The sequence below is a fragment of the Dendropsophus ebraccatus genome, chromosome 9 (assembly GCF_027789765.1).
Source record: "Dendropsophus ebraccatus isolate aDenEbr1 chromosome 9, aDenEbr1.pat, whole genome shotgun sequence".
Classification (NCBI taxonomy): domain Eukaryota; kingdom Metazoa; phylum Chordata; class Amphibia; order Anura; family Hylidae; genus Dendropsophus; species Dendropsophus ebraccatus.
Window position 1 is genome coordinate 21,566,572 of NC_091462.1, and position 20,574 is coordinate 21,587,145.

The 20,574-nt window shown below is 39.9% G+C and overlaps 1 protein-coding gene across 15 annotated transcripts in view; it reads right to left on the minus strand.

Annotated features, from left to right (window-relative positions):
* Positions 1-20,574, minus strand: part of NEB (nebulin) — a 183,749-nt gene that overhangs the window by 112,890 nt on the left and 50,285 nt on the right. For 14 of the 15 annotated variants that reach the window (XM_069982711.1, XM_069982701.1, XM_069982703.1 and 11 more), the window contains 9 exons: positions 20,127-20,188; positions 11,574-11,648; positions 6,685-6,813; positions 3,681-3,788; positions 1,825-1,929; positions 1,625-1,729; positions 1,371-1,475; positions 1,179-1,283; positions 87-191 (listed from right to left, as the gene is read on the minus strand). In XM_069982711.1, coding sequence (XP_069838812.1) covers positions 87-191; positions 1,179-1,283; positions 1,371-1,475; positions 1,625-1,729; positions 1,825-1,929; positions 3,681-3,788; positions 6,685-6,813; positions 11,574-11,648; positions 20,127-20,159 — 870 coding nt within the window. In that variant the 5' untranslated portion in view covers positions 20,160-20,188. The remainder of the gene's footprint in view (positions 1-86; positions 192-1,178; positions 1,284-1,370; positions 1,476-1,624; positions 1,730-1,824; positions 1,930-3,680; positions 3,789-6,684; positions 6,814-11,573; positions 11,649-20,126; positions 20,189-20,574) is intronic. The other variant, XM_069982710.1, reaches the window with a different exon arrangement.

Here is a 20,574-nt window from a genome sequence, read left to right on the forward strand (position 1 = left end):
CTGTCGGTACAAAACACAATAATTTAAAGGATTGAAAAACTGTTTGATGGTATGAGAGTAGGTGCATGGTGGCATGATCTACTCACATCACTCAGATTGTCGGCATTCATTCTTGCCACTGCGATTTCGTAGCAAGGAGTCTGACTCCATTTGCCTTTAACTTTTTTATCGTAGTCCTCGCGGTATTTGATCTGCGTCAGGTAAGGAATAACGGTATGTTAGGATATGGAGGGAAAGGCAAAAAAGGTAACAGAGTTATATCAAAGCAATGTAGACATATTAATGTAAAGATAGTGAGGGTGGAGGACTAAGTTATAGGCATTCCGGTTGCTCAAATAACTTTCTTAGAGGAAGATGTAAGGGGGTCTCTATATATTAGGAAGGTTCTGCCACTGACAAAACAACAGGGTCATTTGCATTTTTATAGCTCAGAAAATCCAATATGAAGATCATTATGTAAGCTGCACACCAAGAGGCTGATGTCAGAACAGTCAGTGAACATTTGTTTTTTTTATCTGATAAGATATATTACAAAGTTTCCTATATTTGCTTGTACTATTGATTTTTACAACCTTTGCTGAAACAACACCATCCAATGTATTATTTATTATTTAGAGTCTTCTGTATTTATGAATGGAGCATTTTCCCCACCCTTCATGTGACTGTAATAGGCTGCTGTTACGTAGGGTAACAAACTCAGATAAAAGACCTGCTTTATGCAGAACAATTTAAAGCTATACTGTCACCCTCCTCTACATTATTCTCCACACCATTCACAATTCTGCACACAAAATATATACCTGTATAAAACTTGTCTGTGTCTTCCTTCTGCTCTAATATCATTTCACTTAATCGGTGGACAGTGTCACCTAGGCGGGGCTTCATGGCAGTTGGGCCCTTCCCCAGCAGGGACCAACTGCTGTGAAGCCCCGCCTAGTTGACCCTGTCCACAAATGAAATTAATGGACAGATTTCCTCTAGACTATACAGATTTAGATTCTAGTCTTTCAGCACTCTCAGAAGTGATAGTGTCAATGTTATCGTGGTTCATGATAAAAAAATCCTAATTCAATAGGATAAGATGGGGGGGGGCATGGAGACAAGCGGCTGCCTTGGGTTCGATGTTGAACAAAGTACTACAGTCTTTACATAGAAAACAATGAATTACAATATCTTACATCACTCAGCTGCTGGGTCACTTTCTTGGCCATCTCAATGTCAGGTCGATCAGCCAGAGAGGTGAACTGAAGCTTTTGTTCATCGTATCCCTTTTTATAATTGATCTGCGATGGAAGGAAAATACTCAAGTAAAATTCAAGGCAACATCAAGTTGACTGTCTGTGAAGCTATGGTCTCCATGATGTACTTACATCGCTCAGAGCCTTCTGGGCCTGAGCAACTCTTCGCAGTTCCGGACTATCGGAGTAAGGGAAATAGGTTGTCTTGTCGTCTTCCCAATCTGCTATGTAAAGTTTCTGAAGAAGAACAGATAGAGAAAAATACTAAATGCAAAAGCAAACGGAACTTATATGTCTAGAAGGAACATAGTCCCCACCATACCATAACGTGAACAATGGTGCTATAGAAGAAAATGAAGGGTACAAAGATCTATCACAACACCTACCTTGCTGGCCAGTGCAGTATTCTTTACTGCCTGAACAAGTTCAGGAGCATCGGGGGGCAACAGGTACTTTTCTTTAGTATCTTCCCAGTTTTGCTTGTATAGAACCTAAAAGAACAAAAAAATCAGTTAAGGTCCATCATGTATCGACCACAGAGATACTAGAGAGGAAGCACATGGCCGTTGAGTTGGAGCCCACTTACCTTGCTCACTTGTTGAGAGACCTTTTTAGCATGCTCTATATCTCTGGCTTTTTCATCGACGTGACAATTGGTTCTGGCAACGTTGCCATCCATACGATACTTCACCTACGACAGGATGGAGACGCGATTAACACATGATTCTCTTGTGTTTTACAGAAAGTTTCATTCTTATGTTTGACAGACCACTCTGATACTCATAGACTATGGATAAGACCAAGGAACATAGATTAGACCATAGACTATGGATAAGACCTGATAGTTGTACAGTATGGATAAGACCGCTCTGATAGTTGTACAGTATGGATAAGACCGCTCTAAAAGTTGTCCAGTATGGATAAGACCTTGAAGACCTTGTAAACTATGGATAAGACCACATTGGTACTCTGAAACCCTTATATTTGTAGACTATATATATATAAGACCACTATAATACTTGTAGATCATGGGTGAGACCATTTTGATGCTTTGATACTTGTAGACCTTGTAGACTATGGATAAGACCATCCTGATATTTGTAGACTATAGATCTATAGATAACAATAGATACGACCACACTAAAACTCTAAACCCTGGACAGGACCACCCTAATAGTTGTAGACTATGGATAAGACTCCATTGATACTCTCAAACCATGATATGTATAGTCTATGAATAAGACCACTATGATACTTGTAGACCATGGATAAGACTTCTCTGATATTTGTTGGCCCAAGGCGAGACTGATGTGACACTTGTAAACCTTGGATAACACCACCCTTATATTTGTAAATCTTAAATAAGACCACCATAATACTTGCAGACTATAGATAAAACCACTCTGATACTTGTAGAAGCTCCACAATACTACTCTGATTGTTCTAACCAGGAAAAAGACCACTCTGACACTTTTAGACCACTCTGATGCTTGAGAACGCTAAATAAAACCACCCAGATACCTTTAGACCATGGATGAGACCATTTCCATAAATATATAAGCCCTAAAATAGGAGCACTCTGATACTTTTAGAGTACTCTGATACCTGATAAGGCTACTTTGATACTTGTAGAACACAGATAAGACCACTCGGACACTTGTACACCCTAGATAAAACCACTGTTATGGTTGTAAAGCCTGGATAATATCATATGGATACTCATAAACCCTAACTAAGACAGCTCTGATACTTGTAGATCCAGAATAAGAACACTTTGAAGAACAATCAATAGCAATAATAACAATAAGAACAATCAATAACACCCTAATATTTTTAAACCTTACTGGTTGCCAATGTGTTTACTGGAGACCCCTGATATTGACACTAGAGATGAGAGCAACTCAAGCACGCTTGAGTCTGATCGTTCAGCATTTGAATACTGATGACTGAAGAAGTTGGATGCAGGCTTAAGGCTGCCTGGAAAACAGAGATACAGCCGGCTGGGTTCACACTACGTATATTTCAGTCAGTATTGTGGTCCTCATATTGCAACCAAAACCAGGAGTGGATTAAAAACACAGAAAGGATCTGTCCACACAATGGGAAAATTGAGTGGATGGCCGCCATATAACGGTAAATAACGGCCATTATTTCAATACAACAGCTGTTGTTTTAAAATAACAGCAAATATTTGCCATTAAATGGCGGCCATCCACTCAATTTCAACATTATGTGAACAGAGCCTTTCTGTGTTTTTAATCCACTCCTGGTTTTGGTTGCAATATGAGGACCACAATACTGACTTAAATATATTTGTTGTGTACACAGCATAGGCTGTATCCATTTTTTTCAGGACTCCCTTGGGCTGCATCCAACTTTTTCAGCCACCAACGGCCACCAAGACAGTTAAGGAGAACTTTTTATAGGAAGACTCTGACTTACCTCACTTAACTGGTTTTGGACTTTCTTGATCCTCCTGAGTTCGGGAGTATCGGTAGTGATGGCGACCGGCTCTCCCTTCTGTTTTTCATATTTCTCTTTATATTTATTCTAAGACACAAGATATTAATCATAGAACTTACTATAACTTTATAACTGATATTTTTCAAAAACTTATCCTTACAATTTCTTATCAAGAATTTAGCATCATAAAAATTTTAAGATTTTTTTTTTTCAAGTATATGTTCGATACTATGTTCTTCTACAGTATATTATAAAACCATTCTTCTTACCATTCCCATTACCTTTACCCATATACTTTAACAAGTTTCTGCTGTTTATTGCCATGACTAGAGGGCCAATCTATATGTGGCTCCTTTTCAAATCAACTGGGGTCATACACAGTTGCACAGAGATCGGCCCTAGGCTATGTTTCCACTATGACTTTTTTCGCCGTTTTACAGCCGTATTTTCATTGCAAAAATACAGCTGTATTATGCAAATTACTGTATGTTCGAAATTAGCAAAATGCGGCTGTATATTGGGGCTAACATATATACTGTATATCTGTTTATGGCTATGTTCACACATTTTTGGACATTTGTCATTTTTGAGGTGGAAATACAGCCGTATTTTGGTCATTTTGAATCAGTATCAAGAATACTGTAAGAATCTTTGTAGTCATTGATGTATCTAGTTACTTGGTAGAGAAGAGTGAATAAATTCAGTAAGAATCAAATTAGATCCAAATTTGTCTAGATCTGAAACATTTGAGATTTGTTTCAGCTAAATTGCAGCTACCATTTTTTGTGATCAGAGAAATGGTTAGGAGTTATTGTTAGGTAGGGTTAGGTACTGAAACCCTAATATTAATCTAAACTGAGGGTTAGGGTTACAATTAGGGTTAAGTTAGAATAAGGTTTAGGCTAAGGTTAGGTTAAGGACTAAAGTTAGGGTTAGGCTAGGGTCAGGGATAGGCTAGAATTAGGTTTAAACTAGACTTTCGGTTAGGTTGAGGCAAGGTTTAAGGTTAAAATTAGGGTTAGGCCAGGGTCAGGGATAGGCTACAATTAGGTTCAGGATAGGGTCAAAGTTAGTGTAAGGCTAGAGTAAGGTGCAGACTAAGGTTTAGGTTAAAGTGAATGTACCAATTCGCTAACTGAATTTTTTTTTTTTTACACTAACTGGTCAGCGTCGGTGCTGAGATCCCCATGGCACCGTCTATTTTTCTTTATGTGCACTTGGGCCTACTCTGTGCAGTGTAGGGGTCCCCAGTATAACGATATCCATGGAGGGATTATCATTACACTGCCAAGCCTGTCTCCACTGCATTTAGTGGGCCGAAGTGCACATGAAGAAAAATAGACTGTGCCACAGGAATCCCTGCGCCAGTGCCGACCAGGTAGTGTAAAAAGGAAAATTAAGTAAGTAAATTGGTATATTTCGCTAGGGTTGGGCACTAGGCTAAGGATTAGGATAGAAAAAAGGTTGAAGAGGTTGGACAGAGTCCTAGAAGACCTTATTGTAATATGCAATTTTTCAGGCAATTGGGGCACTGTCTATAGAGTAAGAACCAGAAAATTTTTCATCAATTCACTCTATACCTCTATTTCTTAGAAAAATATTGTCTGCAAGCTAGGACTCCTCAAAAGTAATGAAACTACAACTCCCATCTTACAGCCCATCCAGTTGACCATGACTTTGATTAATCAATGAGTACATCCAATTTTGTATCAAAGAACCTAAACTTACTATATTTCTCCACTAGATGGCAGGGAAGTCTTATAAACTAGCGTCTGTGAGTTATAAATAAAATAAACATTTGTGAGTAGCTTACGAGTTTTTGCAGTCCGTTTTTTTATGCAAAAATGGTTGAAAAACAAATGAAAAATGGATGTATTTGTGTGCATCCGTTTTGACCCATTTTTTCATTGATTTCCATTATGAAAAAAAAAACAGATAAAAAAAACTGATCAGAATCCAACCGTACATAAAAAAATGTTGCCGACCATGTTTTTGTGTACGTTAAAAAAACAAATGTGTTTCGATTCCTTTTTTTGATCCTTTTTTTAAATAATGGAAGTAAATGGAAAAACAGATAAAGATAAAAACAAATGCACACAAATACATCAGTTTGCCATCTGTTTTTTGCATAAAATGGATGGAGAAAAAAACAGACTGCAAAAATGCAAATCCAGCCTAAGGTTATGTTCACATGGCGTATAGGACTGGCCGGTACTGCAGTCTGCATCCTCCTACTGCAGGATCTTTTGGCCCGCAGAGTTCTGATGGGGGCGCATCGGTGCGCGCCCCCCATCAGAACTCCACACTCCACGCTATGAAGCAAGCGACCGGAGCTGCTCGCTTCATAGTGTGCACTGACATGGTTTTCTACGGCTGCTATTCACTGAATAGCGGCCGCAGAACACTGACATGTCAGTTGTTTGCTGCGCCGCTAGGGGTCCCGGCCGGAGCGTATACTATGTGTATACTAGAGATGAGCGAACCGGGTTCGGGTTCGTGTCCATCCGAACCCGAACTTTCGGTATTTGATTAGCGGTCGCTGCTGAACTTGGATAAAGCTCTAAGGTTGTCTGGAAAACATGGATACAGCCAATGACTATATCCATGTTTTTCACACAGTCTTAGGGCTTTATCCAAGTTCAGCAGCCACCGCTAATCAAATGCCGAACGCTCAGGTTCGGATGGACTAGAGCATGCTCCAGGTTTGCTCATCTCTAGTGAATACACTCCGGCCTGGGATCCCATAAACACCCGACCAACGTATTTTCTCGTATTACCTACAACCGTTGTTGCAATCGGCAACAACGCCCGTAGAAGTTTATAATGGAAACCAACATAGAGCCAAATGCTGCCCCAATGACACCACTAGTCTACAGTGAGGTCCGCCCAAGTATTCTTGATACTAAAAGTGATGAAACTGCCAACAGAAGCCTAAACGTCATATAAAACTGAACTCCAGCACCACACATACACATATACACACCTGGCTGAACATATCTTGCATTTTCTTGCTGTGTGCAATATAAGGCGTCATAAACTTTGACGTATCCACCTTTTTCCGAATTCTCTTCTTCTTCTCCGCAGGAGCAGAGTCCGGTTCACCGGGTTGAGGCTGTAAAAAAATAACAAATTAGTCAGATTGTTTTCTAAGATTAACCCCATTTTATGCTTCCTGAATCTCAGATGATATTGCTGCACAATCTATAATAGAGATGCACTAAGTTGCAGGTTATCATTCACGTAAGCCAAACATTTCTGAGTGCATTATCAGTGGCCCGACCCCTATGGGACTGATCATAGTGATTACAGATTGTTCATACTGAAACTTCTTTCATTGGGACCCCGATGCCATAGATGTAACCATCCCTGACCAGCTTTCTGATAGGTAAGAGGGTATACATGACAGTTGCCTCCAAACAGTCCGATTCTCTCAATACTTCATACGTCCATCATCTAGAACCGCCAAAGAGGTGGGGCTTATACAGATTTGCATGAAAATGGGCGTTACTGTGCAGATTTGGAGAAAGCTTTTGATTGGACCAGTCAACTTTGACCTAATGTATATGCATAGCCTAAGGCTATGTGCACACATTATATGTTGAGGCTCAAAAATATGCTTGTTTTACAGGCAAAAAAGTCTTAAATTTCCAAGTTTTTCTGTTGCTTTTTGGAGCAATTTTATGCTTGTTTTTGCTTTTATGGAGCTTTTTTTCTGAATTTTTGAGAGGAAGCGTAGCTATTATTAAAGGGGTATTCCACTGAAACATAACTTTTGATATGTTGCTGCCCACGGTGAGACTGACAATTCCTTCCATTCTTGTTATTATCTATTTAGTCTCCTTCCCTGAGTCCTGAGCTGCTGCTTTCTGCTGAAAACACAAAAATCTGTGTGTGAGCCTTTCCCTCTGTCTCCCCCTCCTCTTCCCTCCCTTCTCAGACAGCTGATGTAAACAAGTCCTTGACCATAATGCTGGGAGGGTTAATCACAGTGAGTTAATCAGCAACTTGATCTCAAATTAACCCTCAAAGCATTACAAAGATGCTACAATGTTGCAGATAAAGCCTGCCAGGGACTTGTTTACACCAGCTGTCTCAGAAGGGAGGGGAAGATGGAAAGAAAGGCTCACACACAGATTTTTGGGTCTTAAACAGAAAGCAGCAGCTGAGAACTGGGGGAAGGAGACTGAATAGATAATAACAAGTATGGAAGGAATTGTTAGTCTCACCGTGGGCAGCAACATATCAAAAGTTATGTTTGAGTGGAATACCCCTTTAAATATTACTTTTTCTCCTCCTGAATTATCCCTTTTAAGAGTTATCATTACTTTATAAAACGTTTGACATGACTAACAATCAGTGGGGGTTAGAACATCCAGACCCCAACTGATCAAAACTTTTTGTGACAAAAGTTTTTTTTTTTTTTTTTTATAGTGACATACAGTAACATAAGGAAAATAAGTGCATGGTTCATAGAAAAAAGTCAGCTTTTTCACAATTTTTTACGCATGGTGCTTTTTCTGCACATCAACACCTTAAAAACCTTTGAAAGGTAAAGCCTAAAAGTTTGCATAAAATGTCCATAGGAAACTGGAGAGAAAAAGCTCCCGAATACGGCTTCACAAAACATATTGGGGGAGATTTATCAAACATGGTGTAAAGTGAAACTGGCTCAGTTGCCCCTAGCAACCAATCAGATTCCACCTTTCATTCCTCACAGACTCTTTGGAAAATGAAAGGCGGAATCTGATTGGTTGCTAGGGGCAACCGAGCCAGCTCTACTTTACACACGCTTGATAAATCTCCCCCAAAATATGCATAATAATGCTCCAAAAGACAACCTCAAAAAGGCTTGAAAATGTGACAGTCAGCCTCCCAATCCACCTGTACATTCTACTACATGGTCTTAGTGTTAATCACGGCCGTTATATTTCGTTCAGCTATGTTGCTTATATGGATTTTTTTCCTGTACATATTAATATAATAGAGATGCACTTGTATGCATGGACACCATATCGCGCAGCCAGACTGAAGCTCTTTGCGGTGAAGAACTACACGTTACACAGCGACAAATGTTTATGGCAGATAGCGGCAAAGATGAGAGAAGAGATGATCTGCAGAGAAGATGAGAAGCGTATGCTAATGAGAAGGCGGAGCTCCATGTTAAAGGGGGTTTCCATTTTTATTTAAATGTAATCAGAGTTCTGCAGGTTTCTAATGTACAGTATTTGCATTGACTTATATTAGAGGTAAAGATGCAGAAGAGTTAACAGAGCTGTTAAACGTTACCCATCAAGTCTGACTGTTAAAGGCTTAGAAAAACATGGCCGCTTTCTTCCAGAAACTGCACCTCTCCTGTCCTCAGTTTGGCTGTGGTATTGCAGTTCATTTCCATTGAACTGAATTGTAATACCACACACAACCTGAGGACAGGGGTGGCACTGTTTTTGCAATAAAATAGCTGTGTTTTTTCTAATCCTGGATAACCTCTACATCTGTACCTTGCATTTCATTTCCTCAAAATCCCTTCTTGCTGTCAGTGAACAGAAACATCTAGTGGATGAAAACCTGTCTTGCTATCTAAGCATTATGTATAACAGAGCTCTCAAAACAATGACGTTCCATTCACTGACAGCAAGAACGGGTCTTTCACAAGATGAGAAACTAAAACCCAAAGTATATTAGAAAGTTGTAGAACTTTTTTCCGATAAACGGGAAACCCCTATTAATTCAGAAAGCAAGCTGCAAACAAAGATGGCTGCTGATGCCGCGTGAATGGCGCTCGGTTGCAAGATGGTGCAACAGATAATATGAACAAGAGATAATATGAAAGCATCTACGGTTTTGCTGACAGAGTCTGGACGGCAGGCGCCACATCCAGGAGCGGGCAGGTTAATGCATTCGCGCTTTCTTTTCTGTAATCCTCAAGAAGCTGCTGTTATATGGGATTTTTCCACCGGAATACTAAACAAAATATATATCCTTAGAGGACAACCTATAATTACTTGGCCGGTGACTTGCGGCCTGTCTGTAACATTAGTATACGGTTCACCTGGACTATAATGTGTTATACATTCTCTGTGGCATTGCAGTCTCCTTTAAAGTAATGGTCTTTGATGCCCTTTAAACCTCTCTGTCTAGCACCACCCCTCATACCCTGCATTAGGCACTATAGAGTGTTTCCGTAAGAAAAAGATGGGGAACCTAGGGCCCTCCAGCTGTTGCACAACTACAAATCCCATCATGCCTGGATAGTTACGTTGGGAATTGTAGTTGTGCAGCAGCTGGAGGGCTGAAGGTTTCCCATCCTTGTCTTACGGGAATTGGAAATGATCCACTTTGACCCACATGGAAATTGGGCCAATAGCCCCCAAATGTTACCCAAGCTGCTCCCATTGTGCAGATACTGATTGCTTTTATAGGTGACATGTAAGCACTGACCAAGCACTGGCCTGGTAAAAGTTGACAGAGGGGAGGTGGGTGGTGGGCGGTGTACCTACATCGATGCATGGTGTAAAGCAGTAATTTCAATTGCCTACATCTGTATGACATCCTTAAGTAAAAGAAATGCTTCTCAAAATATTTTTATTTATTGATTTATTTACAAATTTCAGAATTCAAGTCGACTATTAAAGGGTATGTGCGAAAAGTGGTCACACTGTCCTGATACACCGCCAGTGCTATTTCCACTGTTCCCACTGATCAGCGGTTCCTGGTCCCATCCTGATACACAGGAAATGCCATCTCAGCCAATCAATGGCAACAGCGGTTACCCACCTAAGCCAATGATTGGCTGGGCAGGCTTCTTCTTATCTCCTTATTTATTTATTTTTTTAACCTAAATACTTTATTCTACCTCCGTAGAAGCGCTGTGGGCGTGAAACAGACTGTCACCACTCCTTTCACGTAGCGTCTGCTCACTCTATGCCCGCACCATGTCCATGTTTTTATAAAAAGAATAAAGCTTGAGAAGACTACATTGGTGAGTGCAACTGTCTTTTTACTGTCTTTTTAAGTAAAAAGCCTGTTAAAGCCTGATGCTTGCCAACCTGGATATTCTTCATGCTACTTCCAAGAAGTGACCCGGCCTTGTCCTACAACGGATCTATTATAAATCACAGTTCGTTGGGATAAGACCAGACAAGCTCATCTTCGCTCCTCATGAGCATCAATAAGCCTTTAGAGGGTCCATGACCCTGTCATTTCATTCTTCTTCCCTGGACCACTTTTGGAAGGGGACTAACTAGAGATGAGGGAACCTCGAGCATGCTCTGTTTCATCCAAACCCGATTGTGTAGGATTTGATTACCGGTGGTTGAAGAAGTTGGATGCAGCCCTAAAACTCACTAGGGCTCCATCCAACTTCTTCAGCACCGGTAATCAAATGCCACACGTCTGGGTTCGGACAAACCCGAGCATGCTCGAGGCTCCCTAATGTCTGGTGCTAACCTCTTAATATCGGGAAGATATGCTTGTAGTTTTAATGTTATTGAGTTCCATATCAGTATGCAGGACGTTTACACGCTCTGAATCTATGGAGGCTCCTAAAATCCATATCTATGCAGGTGATGTGGAGCTCTGTACCAGAAAAACGAAATTAATCAGTTCTGAACTTTTAACCTATTTAGATCACTGGTTTGATATAAGAGTGGAAATTCCCTTTCACTGCATGTTAGCCATCATTGGGTTCCTCCTAAGCACTATAGATACAGTTCCGGTAAAGCTTGCTTCCTTGGTTCTGGTTTGGTGACATACATTTACATATGTAAGTGGAAATGAATCGATATTGAATTGAAAAGTACTACGATTTTCCGATGGAAAAATCCCTGAGAGCGAAGTAGCTAAATAGCGAGCTAAAGAGGTAATATTTTTTACTTTGCTTTGACTGAACGTCTGGTAAGACGTTGTTACCACCTCCGGTTCCCCTTCTTCGATTATCTCTTCATAATACTATAAAGAGATGGTAAATCCAGACACTCAGATCATAGAGGTTATAGTCATGTTGGAAACTTACCTGTGGAGACCCTAAGTTGGGAAACAAAAACATTGTATACATTTCATCCACAAACAAGAACAATTTTTAAAAAACTGAATACAAAACTCAACACAAAAGGCAACACATAATGACTACTATAGTGTCGGACTCATTCACCCCCTGCATGACTAGCGTCTTTAGTACTTAGTACAGCGCCCTTTTGTTGTTATGACCTGCTGCAAAAGTGATGCATAGCCAACACCAGCTTTCGGAAGCTAGGTGACCAAAAATTTGCCATAAAAATTTGCCATTTGTCATAAAATTAATTTGCCAAGTTGTAATCTAATAGAAGGTAGAAAGCTGCTTTAAAGGTATAGTGGGCTCTCTTAAAGGTTTTTTTTCTATCTCAGACAATCATGGCTAAATTGGGACAACCCATTGGAATGAATTGGCCAGAAGTGGTCAGGAATTCAGAAGCAGCCAAACATGATATTCTAAATGGTTTCATTAACTTAAAGAGACTCTGTCAGTAGGTTTAGGCTGACCTATCTAAGGGTAGCATATAATAGTGACAGAGAAGCTGAACAGAATAATGTATCACTCACATTGTTCTGTGCTGCTGATTCAGAGATATCCTCCTAAACAACAATGACTCTGAGCATGGAAAACTAGTCCTCTCGGTAGTCCTGGATATTCATGAGCACCAGCACATGGCTGTTGATTGCCAGTTGTCTTTTTATACTGTATATAGGCAGGCAGCTGGAGGGTGGAGGGAGTGGCTGCAGCATGAAGCCCATTCTCCTGCATATCAGGAGAATGGACAAACAGAATCATGGGCGTAATACACCGATCTGTTCAGCATCCCTGTCACTAGTTTATGCTGCCCTTCTTTTAGGCAGCTTAAACCCAGTGACAGATTCACTTTTAATAAAAGTGAATGTAAACTTTCACTTCAGTGGTGGAAAAGGAAACAACATAGAAAAGCCCACTAGTTTGTTTCCAAGATCCCATCTACCTCTGGCCAATGCATTTCAATGAAAAGGAGTCGGGAGCTTCTGCTTTAGAGATCCCGGAGGTGAGAGCCTGTCTGAATGTCTGAAAGTTGAATATACCTCTTTTACTACTATGCAGCCCCAAAGGTTCAATGTAAAAAAAATGGAGATGAAACCTGAACGGGTAAAAAGTGTATTACAACATACAAAACCAAATTTCAGAACTTGGCAAACTAAGCACTTGCAGCACATATAGATTAAACTGATAGTCAAATGCTTTCTGAGAGTAGAAACTTATAGCCCTCATAAGCTTGAATCATTTTTTCCATTAGCACAATGGGAAAATGTCTTTCCCTGACAGGTCCAAAATAAATTTAGAAGCGTTTTCATTGGGGATTATGGGTATGAGAGAGCACATTTGTTTGTAATGACGACATATTCCTGACTTTCAATATGATAGGTCGCCAAGGGTTCTGCCCTCTCCAGACACCTGAAACCATTATAGAGATTAAATATTGTGTCACTGAGTGATAACCACAATAAAGAATTACTGCCAAGCGTCTGGTGAATACCAGATTCCAGTTACATCAGTTATATTAGGGCTCTGCGGTCATTTTAAGTATAAGGTTGTTGTTTACTGAAGTAGAAATAAATCAAGGGCCTGTTGTGGACCCCATTGCGGTACCCTAATTAGTTGTCAACACTATCCAATATCAGGCTCAAGTCTTGGCTTTACATTACAAGTTTTATACTCAGAATGCTAAATATAAATGCAATAATTAATATTACATACTATTACTGATAATTTAATCATTTCCAATTGTTTCAATATTAAAAAAGTAACCGTTTTACTGATTCACACAACACTAAATGATTAGAATCAGTGAAAGCTGATACCCGAAATTCTTTTCTGCACAGAGGAAGTCCAACAGTGCATTGCAATAGTTATTTTTACTTTGGCTTCACCAATGTAGCTCTCTACACCTATGAGGAAGGTTCTAGAACGGCCATGACAGTAGAATTTGTAGATCAGCAAATATTTTCTTTCACTTATCCACGCCTGACACCCTGCATGTGTGTGGCCTATACATAAGGGCCAATTAATAATGTATCATGTATCAAAGGATAGTTAGTAGATGTCATGCACTTATTACTGTAGTAGTATAGAAAAGTGGCATCAAGCATAAATTAATTTTGCTATATAACATTATATAAAACTAATACGGTCTTAAACAGCAAGTAGATCTAAATACTAAATTTTAAATTATTAAAATAATTTTTTCTATGCAAAGTTAAAATTCTTTTTATCTTTTAGAATACATGACTAGCCTAATTCTTTATTTATTTATTTTTTTAATTTTAATTTTTTTTGTTTCTTAATGGTATTTGAAACTATATGCTGCCTAAATATAATTTATATGGTTACTGACCATTCAAATTTTTATTAATATCTTGTCATTTTGGACAGATATTCACATCAGATGGTCTTTTACAGCTTGCAGGACCATGATCACATAAAGCAAATGCTAATTTTAAACACTTATGCAGCAGAAATGTTACAGGGCCGTTTCCAGCTTGGACAACCCTGTATCGTGTTGCAAGTCTCTCTACCAGAAGGTCCTTGCGGTGGAGCTGATCCTTAACTATATCATCTATTTGCACTTAGTGGACCTTTGATTTCTTGCAATTTACATTGATTTCTTGTATGTTATATTAGGACAGAAGCAAATGGTGGCTTTTCTGGGTCCATGAAGTCTATGGGTTTTAAAGGAGTTGCCCAGTCATTCCTAAAGCCTCCCAGTGTCTGCTGCCATCCTCTTCCTCAAAGCTTCTTCTGTACAGACAGGAAATGCCCATTGTCTATACTGAGCAGGCATTTCCTGTCCACATGGCAAGTAAGCAGAAGAGGATGGCAGTAGATACTGCAAGGACTTAAAATCGGCAGCAGTGGGGGAACGGGCAAGTTAAAAGATTGGTAATGGCCTGTCACTTTATGATATATGCAAAATCAGACTTGCTTGTCTCCACCAGTTGGCTCAATATTTCACTGGGCTCATGGTCTGATATCGTAACGGGCCCAACCACAAAAGGGCTCATGAAGTCCAACAGTACCTGATGTTACTTGGTTACTATTACTCTTTATTATGCACTATTAAGCTGGGTTCACACTATGTATATTTGAGGCTGTATTTGGTCCTCATGTCAGGTCCTCATAGCAACCAAAACCAGGAGTGGATTGAAAACACAGAAAGGATCTGTTCACACAATGTTGAAATTGAGTGGATGGCCGCCATATAACAGTAAATAACGGCCATTATTTCAATACCACAGCCGTTGTTTTAAAATAACAGCAAATATTTGCCATTAAATGATGGCCATCCACTCAATTACAACATTATGTGAACAGAGCCTTTCTGTGTTTTCAATCCACTCCTGGTTTTGGTTGCTATACAGCCTCACAAATACAGCCTCAAATATACATAGTGTGAACCCAGCCTTAGTCCGTATTTATATATGTTGTGTGGTATTGTTAATTAAGGTGTCCATACATCTTATATTAAAGTCAGTTGAACGTGCCATGGCATGTTCTTAAGGGGTTAGGCCTGCCCCAGAGCTCTCTGACTGAGGCATACCCTCCGCTCACCATAGAGAATACATGGTGCTTGGCCACTCTCAATGTTTATGTGTATAGGCAGGACAGGAGAAACATGGCTGAACATTTAGCGAACAGTTATTGAATGTGTATGGCCAACTTTACATGCGACATTGATCAAGAATACATATTTTACTTGTGTTAGAAATTACATATTTTCGACTCCGATAGAGTCCTTTGGCATCAAACACAAATGTTTGCCCTATTCTATTCCAGTCCCTGATGAAAATACCAGTAAGGATCAGCAACTGTGACTTGTTACTGAGAAAATCCTCAAAGGAGTGATGCCTCATGGTGTGTACATTACCAATAGTTATTTACAGATACAATTTTTATCTCCGATGATCCCGCCCATGAGGGGCTCTTTCTATCTCCTGCATCACATGGCCTAGGCAGAGCTTTGTCCCCTGAAAGTAAACAATGAATATGGGTATGGGAGAAAACCCCTATAAAAAAACTACTGAAATTCACTAAACCAAAGGTAAGAGTATCTCGGCACTACCAGTTGTTGTAGTAGTTATCTTGCCGTCTAACAGTGTGGAGACACCGCTGGCTATTTAGCTATTAGGTCCCACGGTGTTTCCCAACTGTTTAAAGTGAATCTGTACTGGTATGTAGCTGCCGTTGCAGAGGTCCTCAAGCCGCATCTGGTGTGGGGGTCGTCCTTTTTCCCGCTGTTGGTATTTTTAAGAAAAAATACTTTTATTGCTGTGGTGCAGCGGGACAGGGAGTCAATCAGGCGTGGCCTAGAGTATCTGTGCCCTAGGCCTGCGGCACCTCTCTCCCCGCGTCCCTCCAGCCCAGGGGCCTGCTGAAAGTGAATTGAAGTGGGGAGAGAGACGCCGCAAGCCTAGGGCATAGATGCTCTAGGCCGCGCCAGATTGACTCCCTGCCCCGCTGCACTGCAGCAATAAATATCTTTTTCTTCCAAATACCGGCACCAGGAGAAAGGCTGACCCCTCCAACCAGACACAGTCTGAAGACCTCCACAACGGCAGAACCGGCAATTTGGGGACAGCTACATGCTGCTACAGATTCAATTTAAAGGGAACTTGTCAACTCTGACAGCGGGCCAGAACCCTACCCCCTTGCCCCAGGATACAGTGTGGTATAGTTACCCTCTCCTGGCGGTCCCGTGGTCCCATTAGATAGAAATCACCACTTGCTCATTATATAAATGAGCAGAGATAAGTCTGATGCCCATAGCAAATCATTGAGCAGTGATTTCCTATGGACAACGGACTCATCGATGCACATTTGCATAATGAGCACGGCGGTGATTTCTACTCAACGGGACTGGCAACATATTAATGTGGACACTCTTAACAATTTTTTTTTTCTTTTTTTTAATCCTACCAACACCCTGCACTATACTGCACTATACTAATGGGTGACTTTTGGAGGCGCCTCTCTAGTTGCATAGTATGATATAGTTTTCTTCCGTCTGGAGGAGACTTAATTTACATATTGTTCACAAGAAGCGCTGGCTAAAAAATCTCTATAGACCACTAATCTTGTCAATGAGAGTCAATAACCTCCTCTGAGCTGCGGCTTCCTTTTAACCAACCAGCACCCTGCTCTATACTGATGAGCACCAAAAACCTCAGAGCCTCTGTCTATAGGGAGGTGACTCTTCCTCTTAAAGAACATGAGAACATGCAAGCCAATACAAGTTAAGTTTGCGGCCACAAATTAAAATTAACCGTCTAGGGAAAAATACATATATATATATATATATATATATATATATATATATATATATGTACATCCCATAGCCAGTATCCAGTATTGTAAGGGCTGGAGGTTGCACACAGCATTAGCACAGCTCAGCTCTGGTTACACCTACAGACACTAAAACTATTTTAGCCGGCATGCCATTTCAGTGTTAACATACAGTAAATTATAGAAGCAGCCTCCTGTTTCTAAGCCAAGCCTAAGCCGGCACCCACCTACAGTCTACAGAAATCCCACTCATCTCATATAATATTTGACAATTTCAGCATTTCTACCGAAAGACAATGATTGGAGTTGTTTATGTTGTCATTTTTTGTTGTTTTATGTTGTCATTATGTTGTTATTTTTTTACTAATCTACTATTTTTATTTTTTTTTAACGAATACTTTTTCTTCTTATACTAATAGTGTTTATAAGGGTTTGTCGCCTATCCACAGGATAAGAGACAATTGTGAGATTGTGCAGGGTCCAACCCGGAGATCTCTAGATCAGCGCCCCAATTTCTCTGTTTTGAATGGAGCTGTGGGTCGATGCAAGACCAGGCGCTCCATTCATTCTCTATGGAGCTGCCGAAGATGTCCGAGTGCTTTACAAGTTACGACACAAGGAAGACTTTTAGACTATGTTCACATTTGCATTTGGCCTTTCTTTTAGGGTTTTTCATTGGTTTTGATCGCAGGACTGGCGCAGTATATTGTGCTATTTTACATAAACATCGCCTCAGTGGTACCTGTTAAGACTTGAAAGTCAATTAGGTCGGTCTAGTGTTATTGAGATCCATCGCGGAGATTAACGCTGAGCCAAATAACACATTAGCCAGTGTTATTCTGTCTGGTAAAATGATGGACGCCATGAAACTAACTCAACTGACTCCATTATCATCAATGGGGTCAAGTTGGGCGCCATTGGTGTCCATCACGTGACATTCTGGCACAGCCATTATTTTGTTCTTCTGCTCCTACAGTAGTCTGAGAGAGCTGAGATATAAGGTGTTGTTTGATGAGGTCTTCACATGTCCCTCTGGCTGCACTATAGCAGCTTCTGAAGTGGCCACCATCTTACATTCATTTGGCTAAGATAAGATAGGGGTATTTGGTAGGGTCCTTTGCCGAATTATTTTTACTTGTCAACTATCCACAGGATAGGGAACAAGTGTGAGATCATGGGGGGGCCCAACCCTGAGATGTATAGATCAGCACCCCAATTTCTCTGTGTTCGAATGGAGCCGTGGGTCAATGCAAGACTCGACGCGCCATTCACTTTCCAAGACTGATACATTTTTTATGCTCAGTATAAGGAAAATGTAATAAAAAGGCTGCAAAACTGGGATAAACTTCCCTAATACAGAGCAGACCTGGAACATTCTGGCTTCAGGTCCTCCTACATTTGTGTGGCTTGAGAGCATCCATTTAGGAGGAGCATGTATATATGCTTAGAACCTTATGTAAACTTTGACACCCCCCCCCCCCCCCAAAAAAAAAAAAACAAAAAAATTACATTGGGTTGATCTAGTAACAAAAATATTATGGATCTGAACAGCTTTCATAACATTGATATGTCTTTTATGTTTATCATAGATCATATGTTTATCAAATCCTATTTTTGTCACTCTTGACTTTTTTATTTATTTTAATTACAATTGTCAGAATATTTTTTTTCTATATAGAAACGTGTGTGTGTGTATATATATATATATATATATATATATATATATATATATAGCAGAGGAAATTTGAAGAATAGACACTAAACTTCCTGTATTTCATATCTCAAGGTCATTAGGATCAAGGAAGTTGGGATTTGGGAGAATTTAAGGCCACAGCTAATTTTCTTGTATTAGTAAACAACAAAAAGCCTCCATGAGGCTAATAATTTTATATTACCTACTATTTTCAAAGTTATGGAAGAAGAGGGGATAGAGGGGATTATTGCAAATAAGGATAACTGATTGGGCGGGATCTGACCACTGGAACCGCCACCGATCACGAGAACAGAGATCAATTTTTTAAGTGAACGGAGAAGTAGCGTTCATGCTGGGCCAATGCTCCTTTCACTGTCTATAGCTGAGGTCAGTGCCCGTCAGTGTTTGAAGGTCCCATAGAGAATGAATAGAGGGGCAGTTGATCTGCACCATTTACGTTAGGGGCAGCTGCCCAGTGATCAGGTGGGGTCCCAGTAGTAGGACCCCCTCTGATCAGCTGTTTAATCTCAGCCACCCGAGAATTTTAACATCCTGTTCCCTTTAGCATCATGGCTTCCATTCATAACAGATCATGATTGCTTATTGGCGGGGTTTATAAGGTCTCAGCTGAGGGGAAAGAAAAGTTCTGCCCCAAATAAGGGAACTCCTAACAGAAAGGTTAAAATGCTAATGTGAACAGTGGCGACCTTCAATTATAACAGAATAATGTGGGCACCGGTAAAAAGAGAGACATATCAATCCAATGGCTCCAGTCATTTGACTATTTCCATGCATTGTGATTTGTTCCATAGGATAGCATAACCTGCCACTAAACAAACAACAATACAAACAACTAGACAAGAACATAAACAACTGACAACATAAAAAGTAGATAAATATTTGTGTGCTTTTTTTGATTACAAAAGTTTTTCAAACTTTAATTATAAAATAAAAAAAACTGAGGGAAAAAAAGTATTATTTTTGCAGCGCCATTCATTACTTATACCTGACCCCAAATAGCAACAACACAGAGATCAGATTAGAACGGCCGCCATGACAGTGAGCTTGGTGGCTGCATCCTGGTGGCACATACCTATCATATCTCTCTATGTTTCCAGATCTGCTGACTTAATAGGTATCAGAGTACATCAGGATCACTCTATCTGCATCAAACCTGTTAGCTGAGGTAGTAGCCAGATGAATACTACATGTGTCCGCTATAAATAACAATATATTTTGCAGGAATGCCGCTCCGCAATTCTACAAAACACCTCAATAAACCAAAGAGCCAGCGGCTCCAGCGCCCAACACGGGTGAGATGCCCGCTGATCCCCGACCACAGCCGACGTGACCGGCCGACAACAAGAACATTGATCAAAACTGAAGTTCTTACCTCATACTCCTCATATTCCTCGTCGTCCGCCATTTTGAGGTTTCTACCTGTCACCTACAAAACTGATGAAAAGAAAAACATGTAACATCAAAATTTAAGTAGAAATGGATAAATAAATAGCTAGCTAGATAAATAGATAGACAGATAGATAATAGATTGATAATAAATAATAAATAAAAGATAGATAGATAGATAGATAGATAGATAGATAGATAGATAGATAGATAGATAGATAGATGATAGATAATAGATAGGAGATAGATAGGAGATAGATAGATAGATAGATAGATAGATAGATAATAGATAGATAGATAGGAGATAGATAGATAGATAGATAGATAGGAGATAGATAGATAGGAGATAGATAGATAGATAGATAATAAATAATAGATAGATAGATAAATAAATAAATAAATAGATAATGAAAAACAGATTAATATATTATTGA